This window comes from Drosophila suzukii, chromosome 2R (genome assembly GCF_043229965.1).
Source record: "Drosophila suzukii chromosome 2R, CBGP_Dsuzu_IsoJpt1.0, whole genome shotgun sequence".
NCBI classification, from domain to species: domain Eukaryota; kingdom Metazoa; phylum Arthropoda; class Insecta; order Diptera; family Drosophilidae; genus Drosophila; species Drosophila suzukii.
Window position 1 is genome coordinate 21,672,154 of NC_092081.1, and position 27,810 is coordinate 21,699,963.

Below are 27,810 nucleotides of genomic sequence, written 5' to 3' on the forward strand. Positions count from 1 at the left end.
ATTACTTTTACACAGGCCTCAATATGTTGCAAAAAAGATCCATTTAAACCATCTACCTAATATAAAAACTATAAGTTTCGGATTTGTTTTTTTTTATTTAATTAAACGAATATGTTATTTTTAAACAATCAATCATGTTTATTGCTTTCAGACATAAATTCAGCATTTTTATTTAAAAATTATTTTACTACTCATTAAAAAAGTGTGCACTGTTTTTCATTTCTAAATTTTTTTGCATTGAAAACGTTTAGCGCAATTCAAACTTGTTGCAATTATAACTAAAACACATTTTATAGTCATCTTATAAATTATTTAAATATATTTTCTTATTTAAGGCTTATGTCTTAGTTTACATAATACTTATTGCTTCCATTTATTTCTTGTGCTGCTCTGTTGTAAAGGTCACTTGTTTTGTGGAAATTGTTGCGTCAGTTTAAAATTGTTTAGTATTGTACAGTAATTACCATCATACACATATCTCTCAATTGCTCTAGCTTAAAAATTAAAAAAGACATTTAAGTGTTCTCTTAGCTAGCACACACACACTCATGCACACTCACAGAGTTCTTAAAATGCCATTACAGGAATAAATTAAATAGGAGCTTTGCAAAGCTTGGCTTCACTGTCCCGATAAAGTAGTTCCGATAGAATTCCAGGCTGACGGTCCAAGCCTCGGCTACAACTCATGGAATTTGTAGTTACTATGGTGCACTTCTCCTGGGGGTTAGTTTGAAGTAATAGTAATTCCCTGGGGCGTGGATGCATTCATGTCTTGCACTGTACGCGCCAAATATGGCTTCGTGTTGGGCTTTTGAAATAGGTCCGAGACAAAATTGGCCTGCAAGTAAAAATACGTAAAATGAACAAAATGTATTAAAATAAATGGAAAAATCTTTTTAAAATTCGTTCACATTTTAATCAGTAAAACAGTTAAAAGCATCCACATATTTCATATCTCAAAATTTTAAGTCATACTTTTGTAGTACAAATTTCTAACCTTATCAAAGGGAATTAAATATTTAGTAAAATATTTATTTTTATCAGTTTCCCTGGAACGTTGATAAAGGCCGCTTGTTTCATTTGGAACTACCCGTTAAATTTAGAGCAAATGCTTTTTTTACATTTATACTTAATTTCCCTAGTCATTACTTATGGGTAAGAATGTTTTGTATAGGTAAAAATAAGATCCCAAGCTTAAAGTTAAACTCAAATACATTACAAATATTACTGATCAGAATAGATCTTTACAAATTTAAGAAGAACCTCTGCAACATTAAACAAGTGATCCTAAAAGTATGCGTTGGTGCTTCCTTACCCCTTCATATCTCTTTAATTGAATCGCTTTAGAATATGATCGTGTACATGACCTCCCCCTTGGAAATACCCCCTATCCCTGGTGAAGCGTGAAATTACAACTGGACAGCTGCATGGCCAGCTGGGTGGAAAAGTCAACCCGACCTGGAAACAAGGTTTCGTGCTGCGGATGGCATTGATTGGCACCACACGCAACGGCAGAGGAGCCACGGCTAGGTGTTGAGTTCTGCCAATTTGGAGAACGTATCCCGCAGTTCAATTAAGGCTAATGGCCACCACCAGGTTAATAATGAATAGTCGGGGTATGCAGAATTTGTGATGCTTTAATTGCTAATTGCTAATCTTTTTTACAATGTCATAAGCTGATTCTGTCTGTGCTCCTCGATCACTTAGCCTTGCTTTTGGCGGGCCAAACTGTTTGAAAATTGAACCAACTCTTGGGCAAACCGTAGCTCTAAAAAGATGATGGAAGTGTTGCAAATGAATGTTTGGCAAATTTCGCTTAAAAGGTCTAGAACCAAGAATTGGGACAGGTAAAAAGGATGAATATCATTAAATGGGATAAAAAGTTTCTAGCTTTCGAGCACAATATATTTTTCCTAAGGGTTTTTAGAAGAGTATATGTCAAGGTTGATATAATTTTAAGATTTTAAAATGATTGAAACAATTTAATGTTAAATGAGTTAGCAGGATATTTTTGTGGATGATGTAACTTCTGATAAGTTGTTCGAGAATGTATTCATCCAGTATTTAAATTGAAAACTGCACTGATTTAAATGGGATCTTCAAAGACGGCGTTACTTACCACAACCAAGGCGCATGCAGAGCCAATGAGCGATCCTGCCAGCACATCGGACCAGTGGTGTTTGTAGTCCGAGACGCGGCTCAAAGCCGTGTACCAGGCCACCATGATGAACACGAACTGGAGGAGGTGACGCAGCAGCTTGGAGCCCCGCCAGGTCATGCGTGCCTGCAGGTACAGCTGCAAAATGGAATTACATATATGGAGAAACAATGAGGCCCCGGATCGTGTGACTATAACAATGGACTTACCGCCAGATAGACCATGGCGAAGAAGGTGAAGCTGGAGTGGCCGCTGGGGAAGGAGAGCCGCATCTCTTTGAGCATGCGCGCCGACGAGCCGACTCCCTTGCACTCGAACTCCTGGATATATTTCCCCACATTGATGGGATCGTCGCAGGTGGTGCCGTCGGGCATCTGGGGCTGGCACACCTGTGGGCGGCAGGAAGGAAGGTATTGGTGGCATGAGCAGCGATACGATGACTTGGACTTAAGCTGCTTAGGGCTTATTTGTGGAGCCTCCACTGGGGCTACTCCGCGCTACATGTGCCGCAAATTAGAGAGCTGACTGCTCAAAATGAGGCAACAGCTGCAGTTGCATTGCATTTTCTGCATGGTTGCCGCATTTCACTAAACAATAGGGCGGCTCTGTGCGGCGGCTCCCCTTCTAAAGTGATCCCTATAGCTATCCCTATACCGATCCCTACAGCAATCCCTATACCATCTCCCCAAATGAGGCGCACGATAACAAGCTAACAAGCCACTTGCCGCCGCGAATATTTATGAAATTGTCTGACATCCAGTCAAAATATCATAAATAAACAAAGCAAGTGATCTGGGAATTCGGGGTTGATGGAAATCTGAAATACCCTGACGAACTGTAAATAAACAGATCTAAAAAGCACTGAAACAGATTCCTTTCGTTTGGTACCTAAATGTATAATATCAAAGTTTAATCTTGTAATAAACATCGACTTATTTAGTATTATATGTTTTTAACTACTTTAAAAAGATATTTAATTTATATTATATCATCAAACTGATTTTAAAGGGCTTCACTATGTTATATATTTCGAGTAACCCCATTATCAGAGTATTACTAGAACTATACTTCTTAGATAGGGTATTACACTTAACGCATTGCAACCAACTGCCATCCAACCCCTTTTAGCCCAGTCCTATTAATAACCTTTCCCCACATCGTGTGTGTTTTTGACATTGTCTCCGAACCGCCTGTACCAGTCCGTCTCCTACTTCGATATTGGATTTGTCTTCGTTGTCGCTGTCAGTGTCGCCTGTCTTGCTGCACATGTTGCAGATTAAAATTAATTGGCAATGTCAGAACGGGGATACCGCTGTGGAATTGCCAACCACGGACACGCAGATATGTGTACTTACCGCCATAAAATGGGGACGCAGCCGGCCGATGGAGTATTTCGCTATATCCGTGGTCAACTGGCTGACAACGGCGCCGAATGCATAGATGCCGACCTTCTTGTAGCACTCGATCAGCCAGTCGGGCAGATCGTGGTTCATAAGGACATACCGCCGACTGGTGGCATTGCCATTATCCTGTTTGGCCTTGTTCTGTGAAATTATCACCTCTACGATTACTATCTGAAATGGGAGTGAGTTCCGTGAGTTAGCACATCGTTAAACCTGAACCCTTTTCCCTGGAAGTCTTAAGGGCGCGCATGCAAATATTTATAGCATCCGAAATGGGCCGAATATCTTTTCTAGGCCAATTAGGGCCATACACATGTTGCTCTAGTTTTAATTGCCGACATGTGGACACTGGGAGCATGCATGTGGTATGTGTATCTTGCATCATAGCTCCATAGTGCCGACAACTGAACTTGAGGCGATTGCGCAATCTTCGCTCAAGTATCAGACAGCTGCTTGACACAATTTCTGGCTGTCCATCAAACACCCACCCCATTCAGCCCGTTCACTTACCACGCCAACTGGTATCACCACTCCAATAAAGTATAACATCCAATTCCGGACCGTAGAATCGTGGAACGGATGCTTTAGCGTCTCGTCATCGCAGAAGAAACCCCGCTTATAGGGATCGCCCAGCAGGAAAAACAGCAGTATGGGAAAGCCAACTGAAATTAGAAGTAGAAAATTATAAAAACCACTCATTTATCAATATATATTTTCCACCCCCCTTCATCTTAGTAGGTCATCGGGCCCTAAGTGCTGTGACATTATCTTGTCGGGGGGATTGACGGAAACCCTATTGACTTATGATATGTCTAAGCCAGCGATAAGATTCCCAGTGACAAGCGAACGTGTGCGGGGTTTCAATTGGGGATCATAAAATAATTCCGACTAGGGAAATCTGTCAGCGACTTTTTGGCCTGTCTAATTGAAAATTCGCTGCCATTAATAATAACCCATAGGAATTGTGAAGCGTACATGCTGATTGATTGCCTGTCTCAACATTCCCGGGCTTCTTTATTTGTTTTACTCCGCAGAACATTTATCTAGTGCATAATTAAAACTGCATTAGCCCTGGCTCCAACGCTCCAGTTTGCCTAATTGCCCTTCTGCAATGAGGCATACTACCTGCAGGCGGCACAGAACTCTAGAGATGTCGATGAACTGGCCCAAGTCAGCGAGGCGTTGAAAATTGGGAAAGTTCTGAGTTCTGAAGTGCTCATTAGGCTAGAAATATGTAGGATATGGAAGTGAAGTGCATATAGCCAGTACTCGATGGCGACTTGTCTGCAGTTTAATGGCATTCTTTATTTTTGCCAGGGTGAATAGAGATGGTGATCTTTGAGGTCCCACAAAGGTGGGTGACACAATGCCGCATCTTTCGATCCCAAGACCCCTCTCCCTTAATAACATTCGATTCTTCCTGCAGCTGCATCAGGTCCCAAAATCTAGATCAGTGGCATTGTCTGAAGATGTTTAACGATCGCCGACTGCTACTGATGCGGCTGGGAAAGTTATAGAGCTGGAATTCTTGCAGAGATTAGCGTCATATTACAAACAGCAAGTGGCCCATTGTTGGCCTTAGGAGACCTCCTTTTTTCGATCCCCAGATAGATCCCTAATCCTCTGCCAACCACCCGGTAGCACTAAAATGTTTTTATGACTTCGAGGCTTGGAAAATGAAAGTGTCTAGCCTGATCTACATAAGCAAGAGATTACCTACATAGTTCGAACTTAACGTTGATAAAGTGAAATTAGAAAATGGAAAAAATGAAAAGGGAAGAATTGTGTTAAATGGCAGAAAAAACAAAACAATTTCAGTGATGGTTTTGTGCGTGTTTCTGTTCTTGTTATGAGGGTGACATAAGCCGTTTAAAAATTATTATATGGGAGCTGAGCTGTACCTTCAGCGGAAATGTTTAATTTAATTTTTTCGAATGGGGACTGCATTCAACCGAATTGTAACGCACCTATGTCGCACTTTCATAGCAAACAATACGAACCAAATGCTGTCCATTTGGTGTCAAGTTCATTTTAATCATAAAGACGCCGCCTGCTCCGCAGATATACTGGTCTAATTGAACCAACAGCGAAGAGGGCAGCATAAACAAATTGTTTGTTAAACAAAGAGGTAAACACGCCCACTTCAGGCTGCTCAACAATCAGATTTCTGTAAAAGATCAGTACTTCGCCGCCGCTTTCTTTAACCGTTTCCTTGGCCTCAAAAGCCACCGGCCTACGCTGAAGATGCATCTTTGTATCTTTGTATCTTTCGGATGCTGCAAGTGCCGCTCGGCCTGCTTTCAAGTTACCAAATGTTTGCTCTTAGCACGTTATCTCTTGTTATCCAAGTATCTATTTGCCGAGTTGCAGGCAAAGAAAAGAAGAGCCTCTTTACTGAAATCTGACCTCAAATACGGGGCAGCATCTAATTAAAAGCGTCTGACTAGCACTTGCCGCATTAATTAGACATGACGGAAGTCAAATTAAAGGCAATTAGTGCCCAGAGATGAACTTAAAGACTTTAAGACAACTTCGCCATTCGAACAGATTAAGGATGACTGAAGAAGCAGTCGAACTTTAACCTCTTCAATTGATTCGATCGACCAAGGACAAAGGCAAGTCAATCAGATACAGTCCTTTAAAAAATGAAAATTATTGATGCGGGTTTTGGCAATTTCATGGCTGCCAAGAAACCGAAGATTATTACCAGGAATCTTCCCAGGTCACCCGCATCTAGATTTCTCGAAAAACAAAAGGTGTCACACAGGTAAAGATTTCGATTCCCAATCCGATCCGAACCTTTCCTCCACTGACAGGTCATGAGTCATGAGCTCTGCTGGCAATTAAATGTTCATTACTTTTGTCCCGGGAATTGTAGCGCAAAAAACACATGGAAAATCAACATCCATCTTGGCAGCCCCATGTATCTTCGTTTCCATCTATTGTGGCCACATATGTATCTGTATCTCTCTTTTTTGGGCTATATTTGTTGTTGGCTAGAAGGTAAACAACAACAATGATCCAACAATTGCCTCAAGCCCGAAATGCATTGCATAAATATTATTCTTTCTACTTAGTTTTGGTCAAACTGAATGGGAGAATTTCTCCGCCCCCCAAAAAGCAAACACGCACACGCAATCACGCTCGATAAATTATTGAAGTGCATGGATAGTCGGGGGTAAAAATCTGGAAGACGACCTCCGATATGCATTTGTGTATATATTTTATGGGTTTAATGACTCCACCTCAAGGAGAAAGGTGAAAGAAGCAGAGAACGAAGAAGTTTGTGCCGCAGCTCGTTCGCATTCAATTAACGTCAAACGGAGTTTCTGAAGTTTTGGGGTTTCTTCGGAGCCCGAAGAATTTGTTTGGTTAAGTGCCACCGACACTCTCGTCACCCCCTTGCCAAGAAAATCACTTTATCAGCGTTTGCCTAGCGTCAAAAGTAATTTACACCCAAAAATTAGCCGTCGACAGACGAGCGCACACGGCGGAAAGGCCATTAGATGCATCCGATAGATGCGGCATGGCAAACTAATCTCGACCCACTAAAAACACGAATTTTAAATGGCCCACAGAATGGCCTCCTAGATTCTTTTGTCAGATACAGTCCTAAGACATTTTATAACAGATTTAACTAATTAGAATTTATTCGGGAAACAGATCGATACTCTGTCCAAGTTTTTTAATATATTCACAGAACTCTTCAGGGCGCCTTACTCAGCACATTGTTGACAAATCGATGGAAACTTTTTTTGATTATGGGAACGTGCAATGTGCGCACGGCACGAGTTTTAGATTAGGATACTAGCCCAAAAGTTTATTACTGTCTCTTATCTTTTAATATACAGATTAGTCTACTTTTTTAGAACTGATTTTTTCCGCAGTTAAGAAAGGGGATATTGCTGATGATTCATTTGGGATTTTGGCTTACCGCCTGGATATTAATGGCGCTTAAGGTGAGTCAACCATAACGCGAAAGTTGGTTACCTGGTCCAAAATATGTGTCATGCTGTTATGCCAAGAAAAAGTAAATATGCTGTTGTATTTAATCCTTGAGAACATGGCGCCAATCTACACCAATAATATAGTCGTAAATTCGGTGCGAGGTCTTTGGTTAATTGGCAAAACAGAACGATCAACTATTTATGGTAGCCGTCTCATATCAGTTGCTCAAATATGGCGACCCAAGATTGTTTTCAAGTAGTGCCAATTGCAAAGATCCACAAAATGCCACTGCTACAATAAGGTGGTGCTTTATGAGTCAGCCAGGTAAGCTAATCAGCAAAGTGAAATAACGAACATTCTCAGGTAAACCGGTTCCGATTCAATGCAAGCTATTGACGGCGGAATTTCAAAGTATTCAGAGGGCACAATTCAGATAAAGGTTCTCATATGAAGAAGGTCTCTATGGGGACCGGGAAAAAGCTTTACTATTCGGTTTAAAAAACAAAAAAATAAAAACAATGGGAAGGTCATTACAACGTATTGATGTTATCTATACTTTCTTGGGGATATTATTTCCAGGTCTTACACAGTTTTTTCCCATAACTTCAGTTTTTTATTTCATATTGGTTTCTCAACTTTATAGAGTTGCACAGCAAAATGCTGATAAAGTTTAATGAAAAGTAAAAACTGCTGATTGTGTGAATTGTGTAACTCCCCCAATCGAATGCAACAGTCAGCCACTGCAGGTTGTCCACCTTTACCTGACACAATTTAACTGTCGCTGCCTTTGTTTGCACAGCAAATAAAAATAAAGGTAAGGCAAGCAGGAAACTAAAAACAGCTCACACAGTGAAATATTCTTCGTTATCTATTGGAAATATTATTATAATAACATTTCGTCTTTAAAAATAGCAACCAAACCTTATTGTTATTCATTAAAAACAAGATTAGTAAGATGAGACAAAGAGGGTTTGTTGATAATACTGACTAGTTATTTTTAAAAGTTATAAAGAAACATATTTAAATAATGAGGCATAATATAATATTATTGATGACAAATAACAAATATTATGTTTTTATTTATAAACCGGAAAATACTTAACTAAATATAGGCTTGAGTCACCGATTAGGGGTTTCTATATTGGTTTCGCTACACATTACTTATAAGATAACTATGTAATTCCTAAACAAAATCGGATTCTTCTAAGAGAATCTACTGAAAAGAGCGGCAGAAATAGAGCGAAAGAGCCACTGAGCTTTTGCAATTACATAAAACCAGGGGTGTGCGAGTGAGATGGAAGCAGACAGAAGAAACAATAAACATTGCGAATGAAAATAAACACCGCGTATAGTGTAAATAACTTGATGCGATTGAAATTTCGCATTGAGTTTGGAGGTGAACAGGTGTGCTTTTCAAGGGGGAGTTGTAACTTTCGGAATTTTTACTTACCGCAGAGCAAGATTAAAATATCCAAGCCCACGCGGCAGAGAATTCGTTTGTTGGTATCCATGGTAATAGTTTGTTGTTGCTGCTGTTGCGTGCTATCTCTGTCTCCCTCTTGCAGGCGCACTTCCACCGAATCACCGTAGTTGTTGTTGTTGCCGTTACCGTGGGTGTGGGTGGTGTTAACCGTTGTCTGTCGCCCGCTTTCGGCCACGTTATAAGGTGATTGGGTCTCCGGCCGCCGGAGCGGTGTTGTCTCGCTGGATGAAGTTTCGTTACTCATTATAATTCTCACGTCTCTGGTTTTGTAGGTGCCCCTTGCAAAAGCTCCAAGCTCAATCTCAAGCTTTCGCGCTCTCTCTTTCTTCTTTCTCTTCTGGGTGCTTGGCAGTGAACTTGAGCTTAAGAGCAGCACTAGGTGCAAATCAAAATCGGGTTTTATGTATTCCCCTACGTCATTGTATCACTGGGGTGAATCTTCTTCAGCTGCAGAATGGAGGAGAAAACATAAAGATAAATTAATAAATGAAATTTTTGAATAGTGCTGGGGGTGAGTGTGAGTAATAAGCCGAGGATTCCCTGGCGATAAAGACAGACAGAGGTTGTGACGCGTTTTTTTTCAGCCCCTGCCCCTTTTCCTGAGTCACAAAGACGCGTCTTTTAAATGGCTGATTGAAGAATCCCATGATTTATTAGCACTCAAGTGGCAGTGAATAGACGACAACTCTCAAATGGGTTAAGTGACGTCGTTCAAATGAACAATAAACTTTCCATTTTTTCACCCTTGAATGGTATTTTAATGGACTTTGGCGCTACAGTCAGACTTCTGATGTTTAAACTTAAAGATAATTTGTTAAGGATCTCATTAAGGACTCCTTATAAGGTGGTAACAATATAAATATGTGTACATACACATGTACAAAGTAAAATCTTCTGCAAAATGTTTAATTAAAAGAGTATGCTACGAAAGTAAGGGTTCCGAAAACACTTTTCGACTTTAAGTTTTTCCAAGTGCAATAAATTTTCAAATTTTTTTCATTTCTTTTCTCTATGTTTTGTTTGGAGAACATAGTTTATTATATTATAATTTGAAAATGAAGTATAATGTTACTTGTTTTTAAATTTTCTATAAGTAAAATATTATTAAAAAACATTTATTTTTTAAGGAATGAATACCATATACATTTTTTTCGTTAAAATTCTATACACAAAGAATTTAGTTAAAAATACGCTCATGCTGATTAAGTGCCTTCCACGAATTTCAATATATTTTATGAAACATACAATATTTTTTTTTACTCTAGACTTTTAATCAAAATGTTTTTGAATGCTAGGTTTACCAACAACTTTATATTTCATGTCATAACTTTATTATTCGAATTTAACAAAAAATCACAAAAGAAATTTTAACCATAGAAGTCCCACTGTCGAACTATCCTGCATAAATTCTTTCCATTCCCGTTTCTTCATCTAGTGCCCATTGAACTTGTATAATTTTGTGCAATCAACTTGACCATCAACGGGGCGTTATAATGACCAAGTATAGATCTTTCTGCAAGCTGCTTGGAGTCCAACAAGGCCCTAATTTGACAAACCACAACTCGAAAAGTGGCAAACGTCAGTCAGTACTTCAGCGATGAAGGAGCAAGGAACTACAGAACAGAAAACGAGGAGGATGAGAGGAATTGCAGTTGTCAGTCTCGATTATGGCCAGGCCAAGGCAACCGGGCCAATGCTTTCGATCGGGCAACGACTATTTATAGATAGCAAGCGATCCTCAACTCCTCTGCTGTAATTTTATGCCGGCCCGGGTCTCCAGAGCCTAGAGATTCAGATTCTTCTGATCAATGTTATTTATTTCCCTCCTAACCCCAATCCCCTCTTTGAACGAATGACAAAACAGCAGGCAGCGTCTTAATTAAAAAATAAAAAAGAGAACAGAATAATACCGCGATATTATCGAACATGGATTGAAGAGCGTGCTTCCACGCACTTGAGATTGCTTGCTTTGAGATTATTTTTTAATTGTCAGCTTGGCTCCCGGAAATAAAAAGCGTATTAATCAAGCTAAGAATAGCCTGCATGTTGCAGGGGCGTCGAACATGTTGACCCATTAATGAACGATTAATCTTGCTTTATATCTGCAAATCTTTGCACTATCTTATCGCTAGCATTCAACTGTGACAGCGATAAAAAAGATAGGTGGTATACGTATAGGTATGATATCAGCGCAGTTGAAGGGGCAACGATTTATGACTAACTAATTTCAGTTGAGTAACCTATTTGGGTTGGTAAATAATTTAAATGTCGACATAAACTATTGTTTAATAAATTGATTTGAGTAAACATTTCGTAGCCCGATCATTTCGTTTTCTTCCAAAGTAGATCAATCTATTTGTGTAGCCCTTGGCAGCAAGTCCATAGTTTGGTTTGTGGTGTTTTGGTTTGTTTATTTGCACTCACTTTAAAATACTTTAGGGTATACTACATGGAATCCTGCTGAATATTTCATTGAATGACTTTTCAAATTGTATTTTCGTCTCAACGTTTAATTTAACACCACAAACAGATTAATTCGAAAAGTTTATCATGTCTCAGGACGTGTCAGTTCAACCCGGCATTACAAGTAATTATAAAATCATGATATTCCAAAGCAGCTGAAGCCCCCCAAATCCTCCTCCTCATCACTTTAATTTCAGACACGAACGATTAACTTTTGTGGGGCAACGACCACAAGCTGAGCAGCCCTCCCTCCCTCGAATCGAATGTCATTTTTTGGAATATCTCAACGCAAATTAAGGTCATCGGAGATGGAAAAATAATTTAAAATTCGAAAAATATGCATATCGGTAAATGAAATGCTTCACAATTTACATAAACAACAGGCGCCAGGCAGCATCATTAAAAATCCAACAAGTGCACGCGAAAGATTTCGGATTGAATAAGGAAAGGGTGGTGTACGCGTTCTTTTCATGCACGAAAACATTATTTTGCAGAGGAGCAACAATTTCATTATCCAAGACTAAGGGGTTCGATTTCAAGGGGGCCACCTTGCAGACAACTTGTCGACGAGAAGGAAGGAAAATCGACACCTGAAACGCTGCCCGTGGTCTCAAGTTCAACCAACCCATCGGTGTATGTAAAATGCTTGTTTATTTGCTTTGCTAACGATTATTATTGAATGCATTTTCATTCCGGCTGAGATCAGCAGAAGTTTGCCAACATTTTACACGCGCTCGACAACGAAATCCAATACGAATGGGTAAGAAATGTTGCGTATTGAAACCAATAAGTTAAGGACAGATTGCTTAGGCTGACATCTAAATTTAGATTCTATTAATATTTACATAACTTTAAGCGGTTCTTTAATATGCAAAAACAAAATAAAGGTACACATTTCATAATGATGAAAACCAAAAATGTTTTTCAAAATTCTTTTCCAATATTCTTCATTAACATGTTCAGAATCTAAGAAAAGCTGTCCAAGTGCAACCATTTGCACTATAAATATTTACAAATTGCCCCAAAAAGTGTGCAAAAATTATACGCCAAAAGCATTCAAAATTCTACATATGAATAATAGAGCCCACTTGATTGATGGACTTATTGCGGCAGGAACAATGCAAAGTATTTTATAAGGCAAATGCGAATATCAGTTCGGTTCGGAAATAATTCTGTAAGAGCTAGTAACTTGGCCAGATGCCAGAATTCTGGGATGGGATCTAAATGGCGGAAAACTCTCGCCGATAATGGTAAAATCGGACGTGGGATCAACCAATAAAGCCCAATAACCATGAAAAGCCGAATGCTGCTTTTCCCATAAATTGCGTTTTGCGTTTTAACAATTGATAAGCTATCGGTCAGATGGTTCCGCGAACTCAATGGGCTGATTTTTCGGATAAGTGTATGGAATTAATTTCTGCAACAACCAGAACAACAACAACCTTGACCATGGAAGAACGCAATCCATTTGTGGGACGGAAAATCGATTTTAAGCCAAACGAAAAACACCCACGCAATTTCCCTTTCCACCTGAAAACACTCTTCGCAATTTGTTTATGTGACCATCAATTTGTGAGGCTCCACAGACACTTTTTGTTTGCCGGCCAAGCAAATCGATTAAATCCCAAAGATATATCCACATTCATTTTGCTAAGTACAAATAAACACGGTCTTTGTTTAATTAATTTACCTTTACCGAATAACCGAGTTGCGAAAGTTTTTTAGGCAAGCCTTGATTGCTCCGTCATAGTTATATGTGGCTTTGTTTTTGTTACGCAAAGAGATGTGTTCACCAGATTCAGTATCAATGGCTAAGGGTTATACGAGTACTTATATACGCCCGATTCCCGTACTCGCACTTTGTTTTGGTTTAATGGACGAGCGACACTGACAATTCGAACCGAACCCGCCCGCTGGAAAAAGTGAACTGAGATAAGATTGCTGTTGCTTGTTTGTCAGGCGAAAAAGAGCGAAATATCATGGTGAGAGTGGAAAAGTTCTCTCGGGTTGTCTATGAACGAAGGCGGAATTTGGAATCGGTCCAAGAAAGGACAATACGGAAAAGTTATCTTCATAGTTACAAAGAAAGTTAGAACAAGAAGAATGGAGGGTGAAGGGTGGAGGAGAAAGTCTTACGGGAATTTTAGGACTAGTTCTAGTTCTGCAACTACTAACATTACCTTAACAATAAAAGAGTTATTAAAACCAAAATTCTCAAAGTACTCTCTAAAATGCTTAAAAAATGTATACCAATAGAAAATAGAGGAAAGAAAATAACTGAAAATAATGAATTTGGAGAGAGTACTGATCACTAAAATTGAAAAGCTTCGTATGAGTTAGAGGATTAAGTTTTATTATTCTAAACACCCAATAATGGGCGTTGCGTTGTTCTTTAAAATATATATTAATGTTTTCTCGCTTTATTATTTGTCAGATATAATTCTTTCAGGTGGCCAAAAATCATTCATATTTTTCCTCATTTTTAATATACGGGGATGTCACAAACGATTTATGAGGAATAAATAAAAAGTTTCGTGTTTTCTAATTCTCAGAATAAATTCTTTCATAAACACCATAAACATTTTAGTGCTTATTATATTTTAATTTCTTACATTCGGGGTGCCAAAAAAATCGCTTACCGCTAATCATATAAGTTTTACACGAACCTTATAGAAACGATCAATAACTTCGCCTTTTTCTTTTACTAGAAACATATTTCAAATATCCTTTTGGGATCGCTCTATACCCTGTTCCATTCCAGTATTTCGTTCGTACACAGTACTAGATCGGGTGAGAGTAAAGTAAAGTAGAGAGTTTTAGTAGAAAGCATGAGAGAGAGCGCACAGCTGTTTGCATTCGCTGCTGGATATTTGGACAACGCAGCTCTGCTCTTAAAATCGGCGTTCACTTCTTCGGGCGGCGTTGAACGGTGCGGATGGTTTTTCGTCGGGTTCGGGTTGGGTTTTAGTTTTGGTTCTTCGGTTTACCATTTTCGTAGAGCCCGCTGCGCATGCGAAACAAATAGAAAAGCAGAACCAAGTGCGAAAAGAACTAGAGCAAGAACGATAATAATAATACCTTCGATGTGACAAAAAGAAAACAAACAACAATTAAAGTGCAGCGGAAAATGCAGTCCAAATAATGGCAGAGATTTTTACCACTTATTTACCATTGTGCGTTGCCAGCAGTATTATTTGAGCAACATTTTGACTCGGACTTAGCCGATCGCGATCACTCATCGCTTATCGCTTGCGCAATTGCGTTTACCTTACCCAATTTCGTACCGCCCACAAAACGCCGACGGCGCGTGTTTTTCTTACAACAGTATCGATTCGTTGGCTCTATTTACATACCTGCAGAGTCTTATCACAGGGAGAGCCCATTAGCACATTCTAAAACAGGAAAAAAACCTACCGAGGATTATTCAAATATTTGTGTGTCTGCCCTCTTCGCTGGGCGATAAGATGACCACCGGAGTGGTGTCCAGGTGCAATAGTGCCATAAATTGAAGCCAGGTTTTGGGTTCACCAAGCTCAATCAGATTAGAACCCCAGAAATTCCCCCCTTATCCACGATGAGCACCCTGCGCCCGGGCAGCGTTAGTGATACCACGCCGCTCCAGAGATTTGAAAGCCAGAGCAGCAGCGGCGAAGAACCCTCTTCGCCGACGGCTTCTAGTATTATAGCCGCTGCCGCCGCCGCCGCTGCTGCGTCTTCAAACAAAACCCCCAACCACAACAACAATAATGTGAAACTGGACCTACAGCTGCCAACTTTCGTTGGTAACTCCGGAAGCCATGGGTACATTGTCCCCAACAACAAGCCGGCATTACGTGGCCCCCGACAAATCTTCGGAAGGATTCTCATGGACCTTTGTTTGCTCAGCTGCGGTGAGTAAGACGTTCTGCTAAATTTCAAGTGAATAATGTTGCCTCATGACTCGGAAGTAACTCTTAGATAAGTACATGTTATACTAATAATTCGACTCGGTTCCGGAGAATTTGCATTGGATTAGTTTCTTAGCATTTTTAAATGTTTTACCCAATAATCTTTGTTTTTTGTTAGGCAAAGTCTACGACCTACAAAAGAATTTCAGCATAAAGATTGTTTACATTTCATATTTTTGTTCCCATTTCATAATTGAAATTAACGAGAAATCTATGTTTTTGGAGGTGGTCATTGTCTTCATAAGATTTAGTCAAAGCATAAAGAGTTAAGAAAGTTTCATTTGCATTTCAAACAATACAACATAGTTTGTTTACATTTGATGCCTAGGAATTGGGATCTTTTGTTCAAAACTTAGACATTTTAATGTTCCCATTTCGTACCGCTCAGCCCTTGAGAATAGCTTTTCTAATCAAAATTTTAAATAAATCATGCTTCTGATCAACTGCATTTTATGAAGCTTATACTCCTCCTACCCGATTTGAAGCTTTAGAAAAAGTATTATCACTTTTTCCCGGCGGCCTTTCACACGTTTTGTGATCTGTTATCATGTGGCAGCCATTGATCTCTTGCACTGGCCAGTCATGAGCATATTTCTCATCTGAGTCCATCACACAGAAACCATAGGGGTTCTACCATCATCATCTATATACCTAGTGCTCCCGAACTGTATAATCATATATAGTATCTGCTTTATAAAACCGTAGGTGAGCAAGCACCTATTTCCCGCCTTTTCAAACCAAAACATTTCCAAATTGCTCTAAAATGTTTATGTACTTGTTTCCTTTGTGGCTTTTTGTTGTGCGTTTCAATGTTTCAGTGCCCAACAAGCACTTTTCACGCAAGCGAACCCCAAAAGAGATACTACACAAAAAATATTTATTCGCGCATCATCGAGTTCGGACTGATTTATTTTATTCAATTTGTGGTCAGTGTTTTTTTTTGTGAGGGGAGAACTTTTCATTTGATTGTGCTGAACTCATTTTACCCACCATCATCGTTATTGTTATCTTTGTGTTTACACTAGTCCAATTAAGGCTGGTTCAGCAGCAGACCTTGCCTATAAATGAATTGGACACCACTGCGGTTCTGGGCCACCCAAAAAGCCCTGCTCGAATTGCAAAAGATAAAAAACTGGGGCATATGTGATAACCCTGTGAATTTTATTATAATCCTTTTAATGTTCTAACAATTTCAGTTGGTCTACCCATGTTGGGATTTTCGCTTTATGGCGAAGCCTTTAAACGTGGATTCTTCTGCAATGATTCTTCGTTGAGACATCCCTATAAAGAATCCACCATGCCCAGCTGGATTCTTTACTTAATGTGTGGCGCCTTGCCTTTTTCTGTGGTAAGTTGGGGAGTATTTTATAAGTATTTATCAAGTAACTGATCAGTTTACTTCTTTTAGATGATTGTGGTGGAATTCTTTAGGGCTCAGGATAAGCGCGGTTCTTTCCAGAAGCACAGGTTGGGCAGTGGCTATCACCTTTGCCACTTGGAGTTGCCCTCCTGGCTGCTGGAATGCTATCATAGGATAGGAATCTTTATATTCGGTTTAGGCGTAGAACAGCTAACCACTAATATAGCCAAGTACTCTGTTGGCAGACTTCGGCCTCACTTCTTCACTGTAAGCTAAACTCTTAATAGAATTTTTTTTAAAAAGGTAATATTTCATTTTAAATCACATCTATAGCTCTGCCAGCCCCGTATTAACGGCACCGATTGCAGTAATCCCTTAAATGCTGGACGTTATATCGAGGAATTCTCATGTGCGGCAGTGGATATAACTTCAAAGCAATTTAAGGACATGCGACTATCCTTTCCCAGTGGACATGCCAGCTTTGCCTGCTATTCCATGCTCTATTTGGTGGTAAGTTCAGTACAAGTTATAATTTTTAGTATATTATTAAAACAAACGATCTTGATCAGATTTACCTACAACGTAGAATGCAATGGAAACGCTTGAGAATGCTGAGGCACCTCCTCCAATTCCTGCTGCTCATGTTCGCCTGGTACACGGCTCTTACCAGAGTTTCCGACTATAAGCACCACTGGTCCGATGTTTTGGCAGGATCAGGAATCGGTCTCACCTATGCCGTTATTGTGGTGGGTTCTGATGTTTCCCTATAAACATGAAAATTCTTTAAGATTATATGCTTTTTTTGCAGACGTCAACTATGTGGTAGTTGGGATCTGGATCCTTGACTTTATAGGGGTTGCAAACCCTTTAACCCACCGCGTTGAGCTGCTTTCGCTTTAAGATGTCTTAGCTGCAGAAATTTCAGTTTTATCATAGTTTTAAGTTTGACCATGTCTGATAAGGAGTATCTATTTATCTATGTGTGAAAGATTTTACTTAATAAATTTCAGTTTAGTGTGTTTTACCCTTAACTTTACTATGGTAACTTGTACTTATTTTGTAAAACGTTTGTGTTAGAGATTTGTAAGCTATACGAACTCGAGTTTGGCAACTTGAAGTAGTATTTAGAATGGCTATTAAGAAATTCCCATGCAAAGCCACTCTTATCTGCCGACATTCCGAGTCTCGATCTTTACACCTAACTGCATATGGTATTATTCACAAGAGGACACTCCCCAAAATCAAGTTTTCTAGCAAATGTTGAAATCAGCGGTTCCAACGATTAATGGTTTGTTTTGGCCGATCGCAGTAATGCAAATCAATTGATATGATCTGTGTAAAAAATGACGAAATTATGTGAGCAAAACAAGCAATTTAAATCAAATTACACAAGGAAATGTCCTTGACAGCAGAGATTAATAACCCCAAAGTATTGCCAACTGGCTTTGGATTTCTTTTTTATAGGCAAACAGCCAGTTGCTGGCCATTAGTATTTCGAGGAGACCTGGCCAGATATCGGAAACCTGTCTTTTGGACACTGGCCATGTTGAGAGATCTCTGATCTATGGCTAATTAGCAATTGGCGCAAAGTCAGCAGACCAATTTGTGATTTTTAATTAGTCAATGGCACCTTCACCACCCCTCATCCCGATTCACACCAGATCAATTTGCATTCGATTTGCATATTAAACGAATTTATTGCCCTGGCCACTCAGCAAGATGAACAGGAACCAACCGGGAGACCAGGAGCCACGGGATGATGCATCACTCAATCAGGCGGAGCGACAGCCAAGTGCCACTCACTCACTTCGTCCGCGCAGTTGTTATTACTGTACAGTGAACACCATTCCTGCTATCAGCACTCAGGCCACTCGGACATCCCGAGGAGATTGATGCGGCCGTAAAAGATCGAAAGACAAACAAGACATAGCCATTCCATGGAGTGGATCGCACCGAATTTCCATGCAAGCCTTTTCAACAATTAACACAATTTTTTATTTCGCTTTTATCGCATAATTGCATTTCTCCCCAGTCGATTCCCCAATTTCCCCAATTTCAATTGCCCGCATCTGCTGTCAATTTAAGTTTTTTTCGGATTCAAATGTGGGGAAAGATTCGGGTTCTACGCGTGTCTGTCAATGGCTTCAAGTTTATGATGAAACCTCTGGGGAATGGATAGATTGAAGAAAGCAGATGCACAAAAATTACATTGGCCATCAAGGAGGAGGGGTGCGAGATAGTTTTTTCCTATGACAATGGCCAGCGGGTTGGCAATTTTCGACAGTCGGGACCATAATGAAAATTGGCTAGCGAATTTCAGGCGCGAAATTCATTTCGAGGCATGAAAATTGCAACAACACCGTGGCACACAAAGGTAGAACGCCCCTTTTTATAAGGGAGAAGAGATGGTTATTGTCTAAAAATTATTACAGGGAGCACAGCTTGATACCGTGCACCAGGATTTATCATAATTTTGTCACAGTAACTAAATTTTGCTTTACGTTTTTTTAGGACCATACAAAATGTGAGCAATTTATGATATTGACACATTTTTGGGAAATACCTTTGTGACTCATACCTGTTCTGTAAAAAATTTCGCAAATTCCGCTCATAAAGCGTGATAACCGAAATATTAAAAGTCATATACGTAGGTCAATCAAATTCGTATTTAAACTGTGACTTATTATGATTTGGAAAAACTTTACATAAAACAAACCCTTCTAATCCCAATAAAATGTTGCGGTTAGATTTGCGGAACCTGTGGATGTGGTTTATATTTAGACCCTTTCAATTATTATAAAATCTAGTCTATCACAGCTTACCGCAATTCATTTTACTTATTTATTATGTAATTACCTATTTCAGTTTATAGATTTAAAAAGTGGATCTTAAAGCTTGATGTTTTTTCAGGATCAAATAACAATCCCCATCTAGCTTTTAACTACTAAATGTTATTATAACTATCACTATTTAGGGAAACTAAAAGGTAATATATCTTTATTTGTATTAAATTTTCTATTTCCTTAACTCAATTTATTTCGTAACCCTTTGTAACTACTCTATATGTTGGGGAAACACTAGGGTAACAATAGTTCCGACTCCTTATTGTGTTTACCTCACTTGTTCTGCCTGCACGCTACATTGGTGCAACATTATTTTGCCGCGTCGCCGGCGGCGGAACCAACAATTCATGCCTGGAACCCAGGCGTTAAATTTGTCCGGCACGTACAGCTCGATAGGGATAAAAGGAGGCGGGGCAGGGGGCGGTTGGCAGGAGGTCTCCACAATCGCAGGACGTGGGCAGGCGTGGGCATTTCAATCAGTGCTTGACCGCAGCCTTTTGTCCCGATTTCCCGATGTCTAGTTGCACTATGTGTACGTGCAACGTGTGCAACCTCACCATAGGAGGGCCATGGACCTGGACCGATCGACCCGACATGTCCTGCTCGCCCACATAAACAATTATTTGGTCGACTTGCCATTCTGGATTTTCCCTTTTCCTGGCCTGCTTCTGTGGGCGTTGGCAATTAGCCCTGGCTCTAAACGCTTATTAATGCGTACAAGTCGAGCTTCGGGGCCCCAAGGTAGAATCTATAAATCTTGCAGATCCCCAGATAAAACCGTATTTAAGTTTAGCTACGAGGCGTTACCAAAGGAATCAGATTTATGCGGATATTAGAGAATACTCGTTGCCTGGGCAACACCTCCCTATTATTTTGTACTCCGATGCCTGTTAACTAATGTGGCAGCATTGTTCTTGAGATATTTCCATTTGAATGCATTTTTCTCAATGCCATGGCATTTGGCAAATGTTGTCACGATTGTAAGTGTCACATAAATAACCCGGACAGCCACCCCTTTAGGGGCTAATGACATGCCGTGAAAAATCCCAGCAGGAGGAGTACCAGGCTGAGGTAATTCTGAGCCGACTTTGACACCTCTCTTTGAAAACGCGCCGCCTGGATTTTCCTACGGTTCACTTGGTTCTCAGGCTTGGCTGGAGCTGGAGTTAAAACTGCGTGATGTATGGAACCGTGTTATGCAACTGGACAGGCTTTCTGAAGGGAAGGGGTAACTACTTACCTATGCCTTGTACACAGTGGGAAAATGTATCTTTGAGAACACGTTCCATAAATTAATTACCATTCATCAATTAATGAATTACTTTTCAAGTAACAGGAATGTTTATATTTAAATGTGTTATCCATAAGGAACATGATATCATCACAAGTCTATACAGACATGTTTATTGATTAATGGAATTGTATTCAATCATTTTTTATTATGGCAACTGGTTTGCCAAAATTAAAAACGTTTAAAAAAGTACACTTAAATAATTAATTCGCTTAATACACTTAAACAATTAAACGTAACTTGATTTGAAAGGCACATTTAAAAACTGATTTTTACAGAAACACTGGAAAAAAAATTGATTAGGATATTGTTATTATTATATACCTATTTAAAAATGTTTGTTATAATTTTTCTTCCCTAAATTTAGAATAAAGAAAAATTATCAAATTATCACTTAGTTCGCAATTAATTTGTACGGCAAAACCATATTTGACAAAAATCATATTTAATTACAAGAATCCTCAGAATCCTTGTGTATGGAGTGATTTTTGTTACATATTTTTAATCATAACCAATACGGTCCCTTACACATTTTTTGAGGTAAAAAGAAAGGTCCAATTTGTGTGTCCAGTATTTTTTAATCCCCTTTTCGACAGGTTATTTAGGTGGATTAGAGTTTATTGGGCAAAACCATAAAACCATAATCTACCTTTTTGACTTCAAATATGTAGCTACTACAAAACATTACTCCAAATAGACCTCTATAAATAAAGCAAAGCAAACTCTTTTTTGGTATTACTAAGCCGTTTCCCCAGTGCATCTTACAAAGTACTTCAGATAGTTGTTTGGACAGTAAACAAGAGCCTGGCATATTATAAATAAACACTCCATGTATGCCGGGAATGGATGAGCACAGATTACCTCGATGGGTCTAATCCCGCTGAAATTGAAATTGCTTATCAACCATGGGCAAATAAACGAGTATGCACTCTTTTGCCAAATGACCCGTTGTTGGCCATTTGGCTAAGTACATTGCAATGGAAATTGCCATGGCAATTTGCTAGCCGCTCCCCGCCGAAAAATCTCAACCCCGCACTTTTTTAATTGAATAAACACAGCGGTTAGTGTGTTTACATTCGCGAGTGCACCAGCAGCAGTTGCAGCGTGCAGCGTGCAACGTGCAACAGTTGCAGCTGCTGCCGGCGACATGGCCACCGATCAACTCTAATTAGCGGCAACCAGTTGAGGAGACAATCGCTGCGGAAGTGGTCAATTATAAATACTCCATGTAGAGGGGTTGCCAGGAGGTAAGTTCCAAGTCCTGTCCAAGTGTCAGAAATATTGTCAAAGTCGCTGCTCGAACCACACTTACAACCTTTATCGATCATACAGGTCAACTTCTATAACCTAACATTTCGTGAGAGCCTTAAATAAATTCTTATATATCTTTGAAAGCCTAACTTTAAACTTAAAAGGTATACCTATATATACATATATATGGTTTAGATTAAGGGTTTAAAAATATATAAGCTATTTTCCTAACAAAATGTGTATTTTTTAATCTTTAAGGATCTATATTTATAAGAAATGATGCCTGGAAGTATGCAGGTGTTTATTTTAATCTCTCTTTGGATCCATTAAATATAATGCATGTTTTTTTATTTTTAAAAATGTATTAAGGATTTCAAACTTTTATTTTAATTGGAAATTCTTTATTAACATATAACTGTATAAAAAACTTAAACATGACTATCCTTTAATGTAATTTATTATGTTTTATATAAAAATGTTTTTTTAAAGTACGAAGCTTTGTTCTTAATGTTTTCATTATTTATAGCGAAGCTTTACTGTACTGGCATTTATCATTTGCATATATGCCGCTGGCGTCTGGCCAAAGCTGGTCAGCTTCCACGGGGTGACGTTGATGGTGGGCATTATCAGGGGTTTTATGCCGCCCGTGCGTGATACGCTTTTCCTTATCGCTGCCATCGGCTGATTTATATCAGTCATAAATATAATTGCAATATGGTATCCAAATATGAGGCGTGACATGGAGTGCGTCCATCGATCGGTGGTGATGATGAGTCCACTCGTATTAGCGCACTTCTTTGCCGTATGGTTGCTTCTGCTGCTGGCTGAGCACACACCCAGTGCCCAGATATTTCCGGTCCAGCCGCCGATCTTCTTCCTTTCGGGCGGCACGCTCCTCAGCCGTATGTGTCATATAGCTCTGGTGCCAATCGCGATTGTGGGTCTAAGGCAGAACAAAGGTTTTGGGGTTACAAATACAGGTAGTAAAGGTGATTTCATCTCACCCTGGCGCAACGCTTCTCCATGAGCTCCTCGTAAATCTGTCGATCTTCGAGTATGTTGCTCCCCAAATCCTCACGTATATTGGCCTGCGATTGCCGGGCACTGATCATCAGGTTCTGTTTGATCTGATCCTGCAAGTCAGTGAGTTGCTGGCGCCGCTTGTCTTTCACTTTCTTGATGTCCTGTTGTTTCTTGAGAACATCCATTTCGGCAGCGAATTCCAGACTGTATAGGTTAGAAGGATAAGTTATGAAACAAAATGAGTGTGTGTTAATAATATTATAATGTTTCATATAAACTTATTTAACAAGTTAATAGACATTTTCCGAATTATATCATATTACTTAACATAATTATACTTTAACTTCTACGCATGTTGCACTAAAACAAAAAATGTTTTTTTTTTTCTTTCTTAAGAATAAATCTAGTTTAATTGAAGATACAAAGTTCCTTTCAAGTTTTTGAAGTACTTACGCCTGGGAACATTCGCGTTGCTCTGCAAACACATCCTTTGCCAACTGGGCCTTTTGCTCCCTATCCCTGTCCAGATTTTGGGTCTGGCACCTGTTTTCTATCAAGTTCCTCAATTGCAGCTCATATTGCTCCTGCTGGGCTCTACTTTCATCCAGTCGCTGCCACACGCGCTGCCAAAGGATCTCTACGCAGGCCTGACGGCGTTTCAAAGCCTTTTTCTCCTCGATTTGGTGGAGTTGAGCTTGTTTCGATTCCAAGAGGATCTCCTTTGTTAGCATATGACGATGGGCCTCAGAGTTTTCACTAAAACAAATATAATTTTTAACTGGGAAGTTAAGGATTGACCTATTTCGTACATCTCCCTTTGCTGCTTTTTAACCTTGACCAGTTCCTTTTCGGCCTCCTCTCTTTTCAATCTCTCCATTTCGATCCACTCGTGCCGCTTTCGATCCGCCTCATCGGCTTGCTCCTGGAGCATTTCTGCAATCTTCTCATCCGCTTCCAAAGCCTCCTTTTGGAGTAAGAGACTAAGATTCCAACGGCGATTGTCCACATCCTCATACCATTCTCGCATCCTTTGCGCCACCTGGAATCCTATTTGGGATTTGAGGTTGCGTCGATCGGTCCGAGTGAGAAATTCCACAACCTCCATGCTATAAGCCACTTGTCTCTGTAATTACTAAGGTACGGTAGCTTTTTCTATAGTTTGGTTTCTAAGCGCAACTCGGAAGGAATGAAGCTTGGTAAAAATAATTCAATCATTTCTATGGTAACCATTGGTCTTCAGTAAAACTAAATGTAGTAAATTTGTAGTGAATTTATTATTTTTTTTAAATCTTTAATTATAATTTAATATTAAAAAAATTTTATTTTATATGTACATATGTGAGCAGTTTCTCTCCTTGATTTCTTTCCTTTCGAAACACATTTTCTTAATTTTTACTTGTGTCTTAATAATGTTTTAAGTTTCAGCTCAATTTATAATATAATATAATATAATAATATATATAATTCAATCCATTAATAATACCAAGCAATATAATTGAAACCACTATGTAAAATAAATTTAAATTCAAACTTGGCGCAATTTTTTAATTATTATTTGGGTGCTCCTAAAGTCTTGAAGTGTCTATAAAAGTTCAGCAATGCTGAGAGCAACCCAGAATTGCTAAAGCAACGTCGAAGTATCTAATCAATCGGATATAGTATTCATTAATACTTGTAATTAAAATTAAACGATCAATATTGTTGATAACGATACTGTTTTAGGAATACCCTAATTATCTGCGATCTGAAAATCGAACCGAAAAATACTAGATTTTTGGGAAAATGCATTCTTGGTATTATTTCCGCATTTACTATCTGGCAACGCCGCGAGCAGGCAGCGCAGATGTTTCCGGATGGCCTTTGAACAGGCATAAAATTGGACTCGAATTGGCACAAAACCCTAAGGAATCGAGAGATGAAACTGTGGACAGCCAGGAGAAGGGGGCACTGAAGGTCGAGCCAACTAAGGAAAAACAGGACATCGCCGGCATAAAGCCAGAAATCCTAGGAGCAGAACCCGAGGCACCCTGTGCCGGAGTTTGTGACGCAGTTACACAACAAAATTCTCAGTAGGCGCCCAAAGTCGGGGCAATAACAAGCTGCTAGCTGAATAAACGTGAGCCACAGCTAATTGGTGCCCACTCACACTGCACTCCGGAGGTCTATACCCGTCAGGCCCCCATTTTTGACCCCCTCGCTAAGGTACGTCCATCGATTGGGGCCTATTTATAGCCGGGAACATGCGATGCAATTGATTATCGGTTCACTTTTCAGCTCAGGGACACGGCGGCTTTCACTTTTAGACTTGACGAGTTCATTGGTCAACCTTCGCAATGGTCGTCGCAGCATCCACTTGTCGCACGGAGACGGTCTTTGACTACAGCTGGAAGAACGTGGTGGTTGCCTACTGGAACCGCTACCCGAATCCGTCCAGCGCCCACGTCCTCACCGAGGACACCATCCAGAGGGAGGTGCGCGATGGGAAGCTCTTCTCCCGCCGCCTCCTGTCGAAAACCAATCCCGTGCCCAAGTGGGGAGCACGCTTTTACAACAATCTGCCGGTCAAGATTGTTGAGGACTCCGTGCTGGACCCGGTCAAGAAGACCTTTACCACATTTACCAGGAACCTGGGCATGACCAAGATCATGGCAAGTGAAAGAGAGTTTATTTACCCAATAGATTGATACATAAGTCGGTTTACCTACTACGATCTGTAGAGAAAATATCACATTTTAGAATGTGGTTAATTCTCTAATAAGCCGAGTTTATGGTCTAGTACCAAGATAATGTTATGCTGTAACTTTTCTCCTAGGATTTGTAGGCATAATTCACCTTGTCAAATATGAGATGAGCAAATTTAACTAAGGTCTACCCATTGCACATAATCAAGGCCAATTTTGTTACCTAACATACCATGACTAATTGGATATAAATAGTAGACCAAGCAGGCATATAAGTTTAATTTCATTTAATTTAATTTCATAAAGAATTAAATATCAGTCACATACTCAGATTAGTCATAGTTCTGGGCAAATATTTAAAAGCCGATTGGAATCACCTTAAAAGTGTTGATCAAATACTTTTATATAAGATTATGACATTTTAACCTATTTCTTTTTATTGCTGTTACAAGTATATGAACGATATATTCCTCAATACATGGGAATTCGTTATAAACATTGTTTCTTAGCGAAGATCTTGTCGAGATCCACCGGTTGCAAGCCAATTTTATTAAACTTATAAGCTACTTACTAGGTAAAGGAATATTCAAAATGATTTTTATTATGCAGCGATTTGAAATCGGAATAATGCGATACTATATTTTTGTTATTTAATATTAATATCCCTTTTGTCTTTTACAGAAAGTCGACGAAATCGTTGTATACAGCGAGCAGAAGGATGGTAGCACACTGGCAGTGCGAAGAGCCTACATCAGCTCCCAGGTGTTTGGATTCTCGCGGGCCATTCGTGCCTTCGGAATAGAGCGGTTCAAGTCCAATGGCAACAAGGCTTCCAGCGGATTTAACCATGTCCTGCGACGCATGTTTCCGCACAGCCTGGTGGGTGGAGGACACCACCAGCCAGCGGTGACGTCGAGCACCTCAGCCGCGGAACTTCCTGTGGCCACCACCACCGCCGTAGTCACCTCACCCGGCAATCACAACAATACAGGCAGTCTGAAGAGCGCTGCCAAAGTGGGCTACGAGTTCTTCAAGTGCCACGCATCCAAGATTGCGCAACTCTTTTCTGTCAAGAACTGAAAGACGAGCTAAACCGGGACTTAATGTTGTTTGGGACTGAGGAATCTACCTAGTGATACCTTCGGATCCGGAGTGAATGAATTTGCCAGGATGGAAAAGGAAGAGAGGCGGAGGCGTCGGGTCGGCGGCTGTTTTAAAACATGTATTCCAAAGCAAAAACAAACCATACTTTGCTGCATTTCATTCCGTGTGTGCGCGAGCCAGCCGGCTGATTAGAACGGAGGCACTATTTGCTGAACACATTTCCTGCATCCTACAAAATTATATCATTTATATTTCGTCATTTGCTTTACATTATTATGTATCTTCTGTTAGGTCGAAAAGGAAACAAAAAGCCGTGTGACAAATTCGGGATTTGTTTGTAAACTGTTGTATATTTTTTCAAGAAAATCGCACACACGTGTAGTTCATAAAATTGTAATTATTAAAATACATTTAGTTTGCTAGAAATGCACGGCATTAATAACTGGTTTGTTGTTTTGGATTTAGTTGATATATGGCATGTGCCACAAAAAGGGAGGACTTTCTTTTTAACTCTTATAATTAAGTATTAAAAATCTCTCAATTTAAATAAAATCTATTCGTTAGAATGGCAAAGCACATTTTTCTTTTTAAACATTTTCTTTTTTTTTACTGGTGTATTTTTCTAAGGTTGCAATGTATTTTAAATATATATCATTACTTTCTGTTTCTCAGTGCAAACTAAAAATATTCGTTAGAGCCAACGCTGCCAGATATTTAAAGTGAGCTTGGTCACACCCAGCGTTGCCAGACCTTTAACGAGGTTTTAACCATTTACAACACAACACCTACGCCCCCGCCAAAAGCTCTCCGCTTCGTTGTGAATGGCAAGCGCTGCGAGCGGTATAAAATCAGGTA

General features: G+C 39.6%; 4 protein-coding genes across 5 annotated transcripts; 2 read left to right on the forward strand and 2 right to left on the reverse strand.

Annotated features, from left to right (window-relative positions):
• Positions 1-304: 304 nt before the first annotated feature.
• wun (wunen) lies at positions 305-13,365 on the reverse strand. 2 transcript variants are annotated; one of them, XM_017075069.4, is made up of 7 exons: positions 13,146-13,364; positions 8,960-9,439; positions 4,072-4,223; positions 3,514-3,732; positions 2,368-2,547; positions 2,120-2,296; positions 305-838 (listed from the first exon to the last, which is right to left on the reverse strand). In XM_017075069.4, exons 2-7 carry the CDS (start codon positions 9,234-9,236, stop codon positions 725-727), a joined length of 1,119 nt encoding a protein of 372 aa, XP_016930558.2. In that variant the 5' UTR covers positions 9,237-9,439; positions 13,146-13,364; the 3' UTR covers positions 305-724. The 2 variants fall into 2 exon arrangements, with proteins under 2 accessions (XP_016930558.2, XP_016930559.2); XM_017075070.4 differs by lacking the exon at positions 305-838 and adding an exon at positions 1,620-1,768 and having other exon boundaries at positions 13,146-13,365.
• A 987-nt stretch (positions 13,366-14,352) lies between these two features.
• wun2 (wunen-2) lies at positions 14,353-17,793 on the forward strand. The gene is made up of 6 exons (XM_017072299.4): positions 14,353-15,345; positions 16,599-16,750; positions 16,811-17,029; positions 17,096-17,272; positions 17,332-17,508; positions 17,571-17,793. The coding sequence occupies exons 1-6, from the start codon at positions 15,030-15,032 to the stop codon at positions 17,586-17,588; spliced, it is 1,059 nt and encodes a 352-aa protein (XP_016927788.2). The 5' UTR covers positions 14,353-15,029; the 3' UTR covers positions 17,589-17,793.
• Positions 17,794-22,676: 4,883 nt separating this feature from the next.
• Positions 22,677-24,301, reverse strand: LOC108008990 (cilia- and flagella-associated protein 53). The gene is made up of 4 exons (XM_017072933.4): positions 23,980-24,301; positions 23,624-23,926; positions 23,152-23,374; positions 22,677-23,090 (listed from the first exon to the last, which is right to left on the reverse strand). The coding sequence occupies exons 1-4, from the start codon at positions 24,273-24,275 to the stop codon at positions 22,932-22,934; spliced, it is 981 nt and encodes a 326-aa protein (XP_016928422.2). The 5' UTR covers positions 24,276-24,301; the 3' UTR covers positions 22,677-22,931.
• Positions 24,302-24,983: 682 nt separating this feature from the next.
• On the forward strand, positions 24,984-27,397 carry prel (preli-like). The gene is made up of 3 exons (XM_070994659.1): positions 24,984-25,372; positions 25,445-25,822; positions 26,537-27,397. Exons 2-3 carry the CDS (start codon positions 25,504-25,506, stop codon positions 26,929-26,931), a joined length of 714 nt encoding a protein of 237 aa, XP_070850760.1. The 5' UTR covers positions 24,984-25,372; positions 25,445-25,503; the 3' UTR covers positions 26,932-27,397.
• Positions 27,398-27,810: the final 413 nt, after the last annotated feature.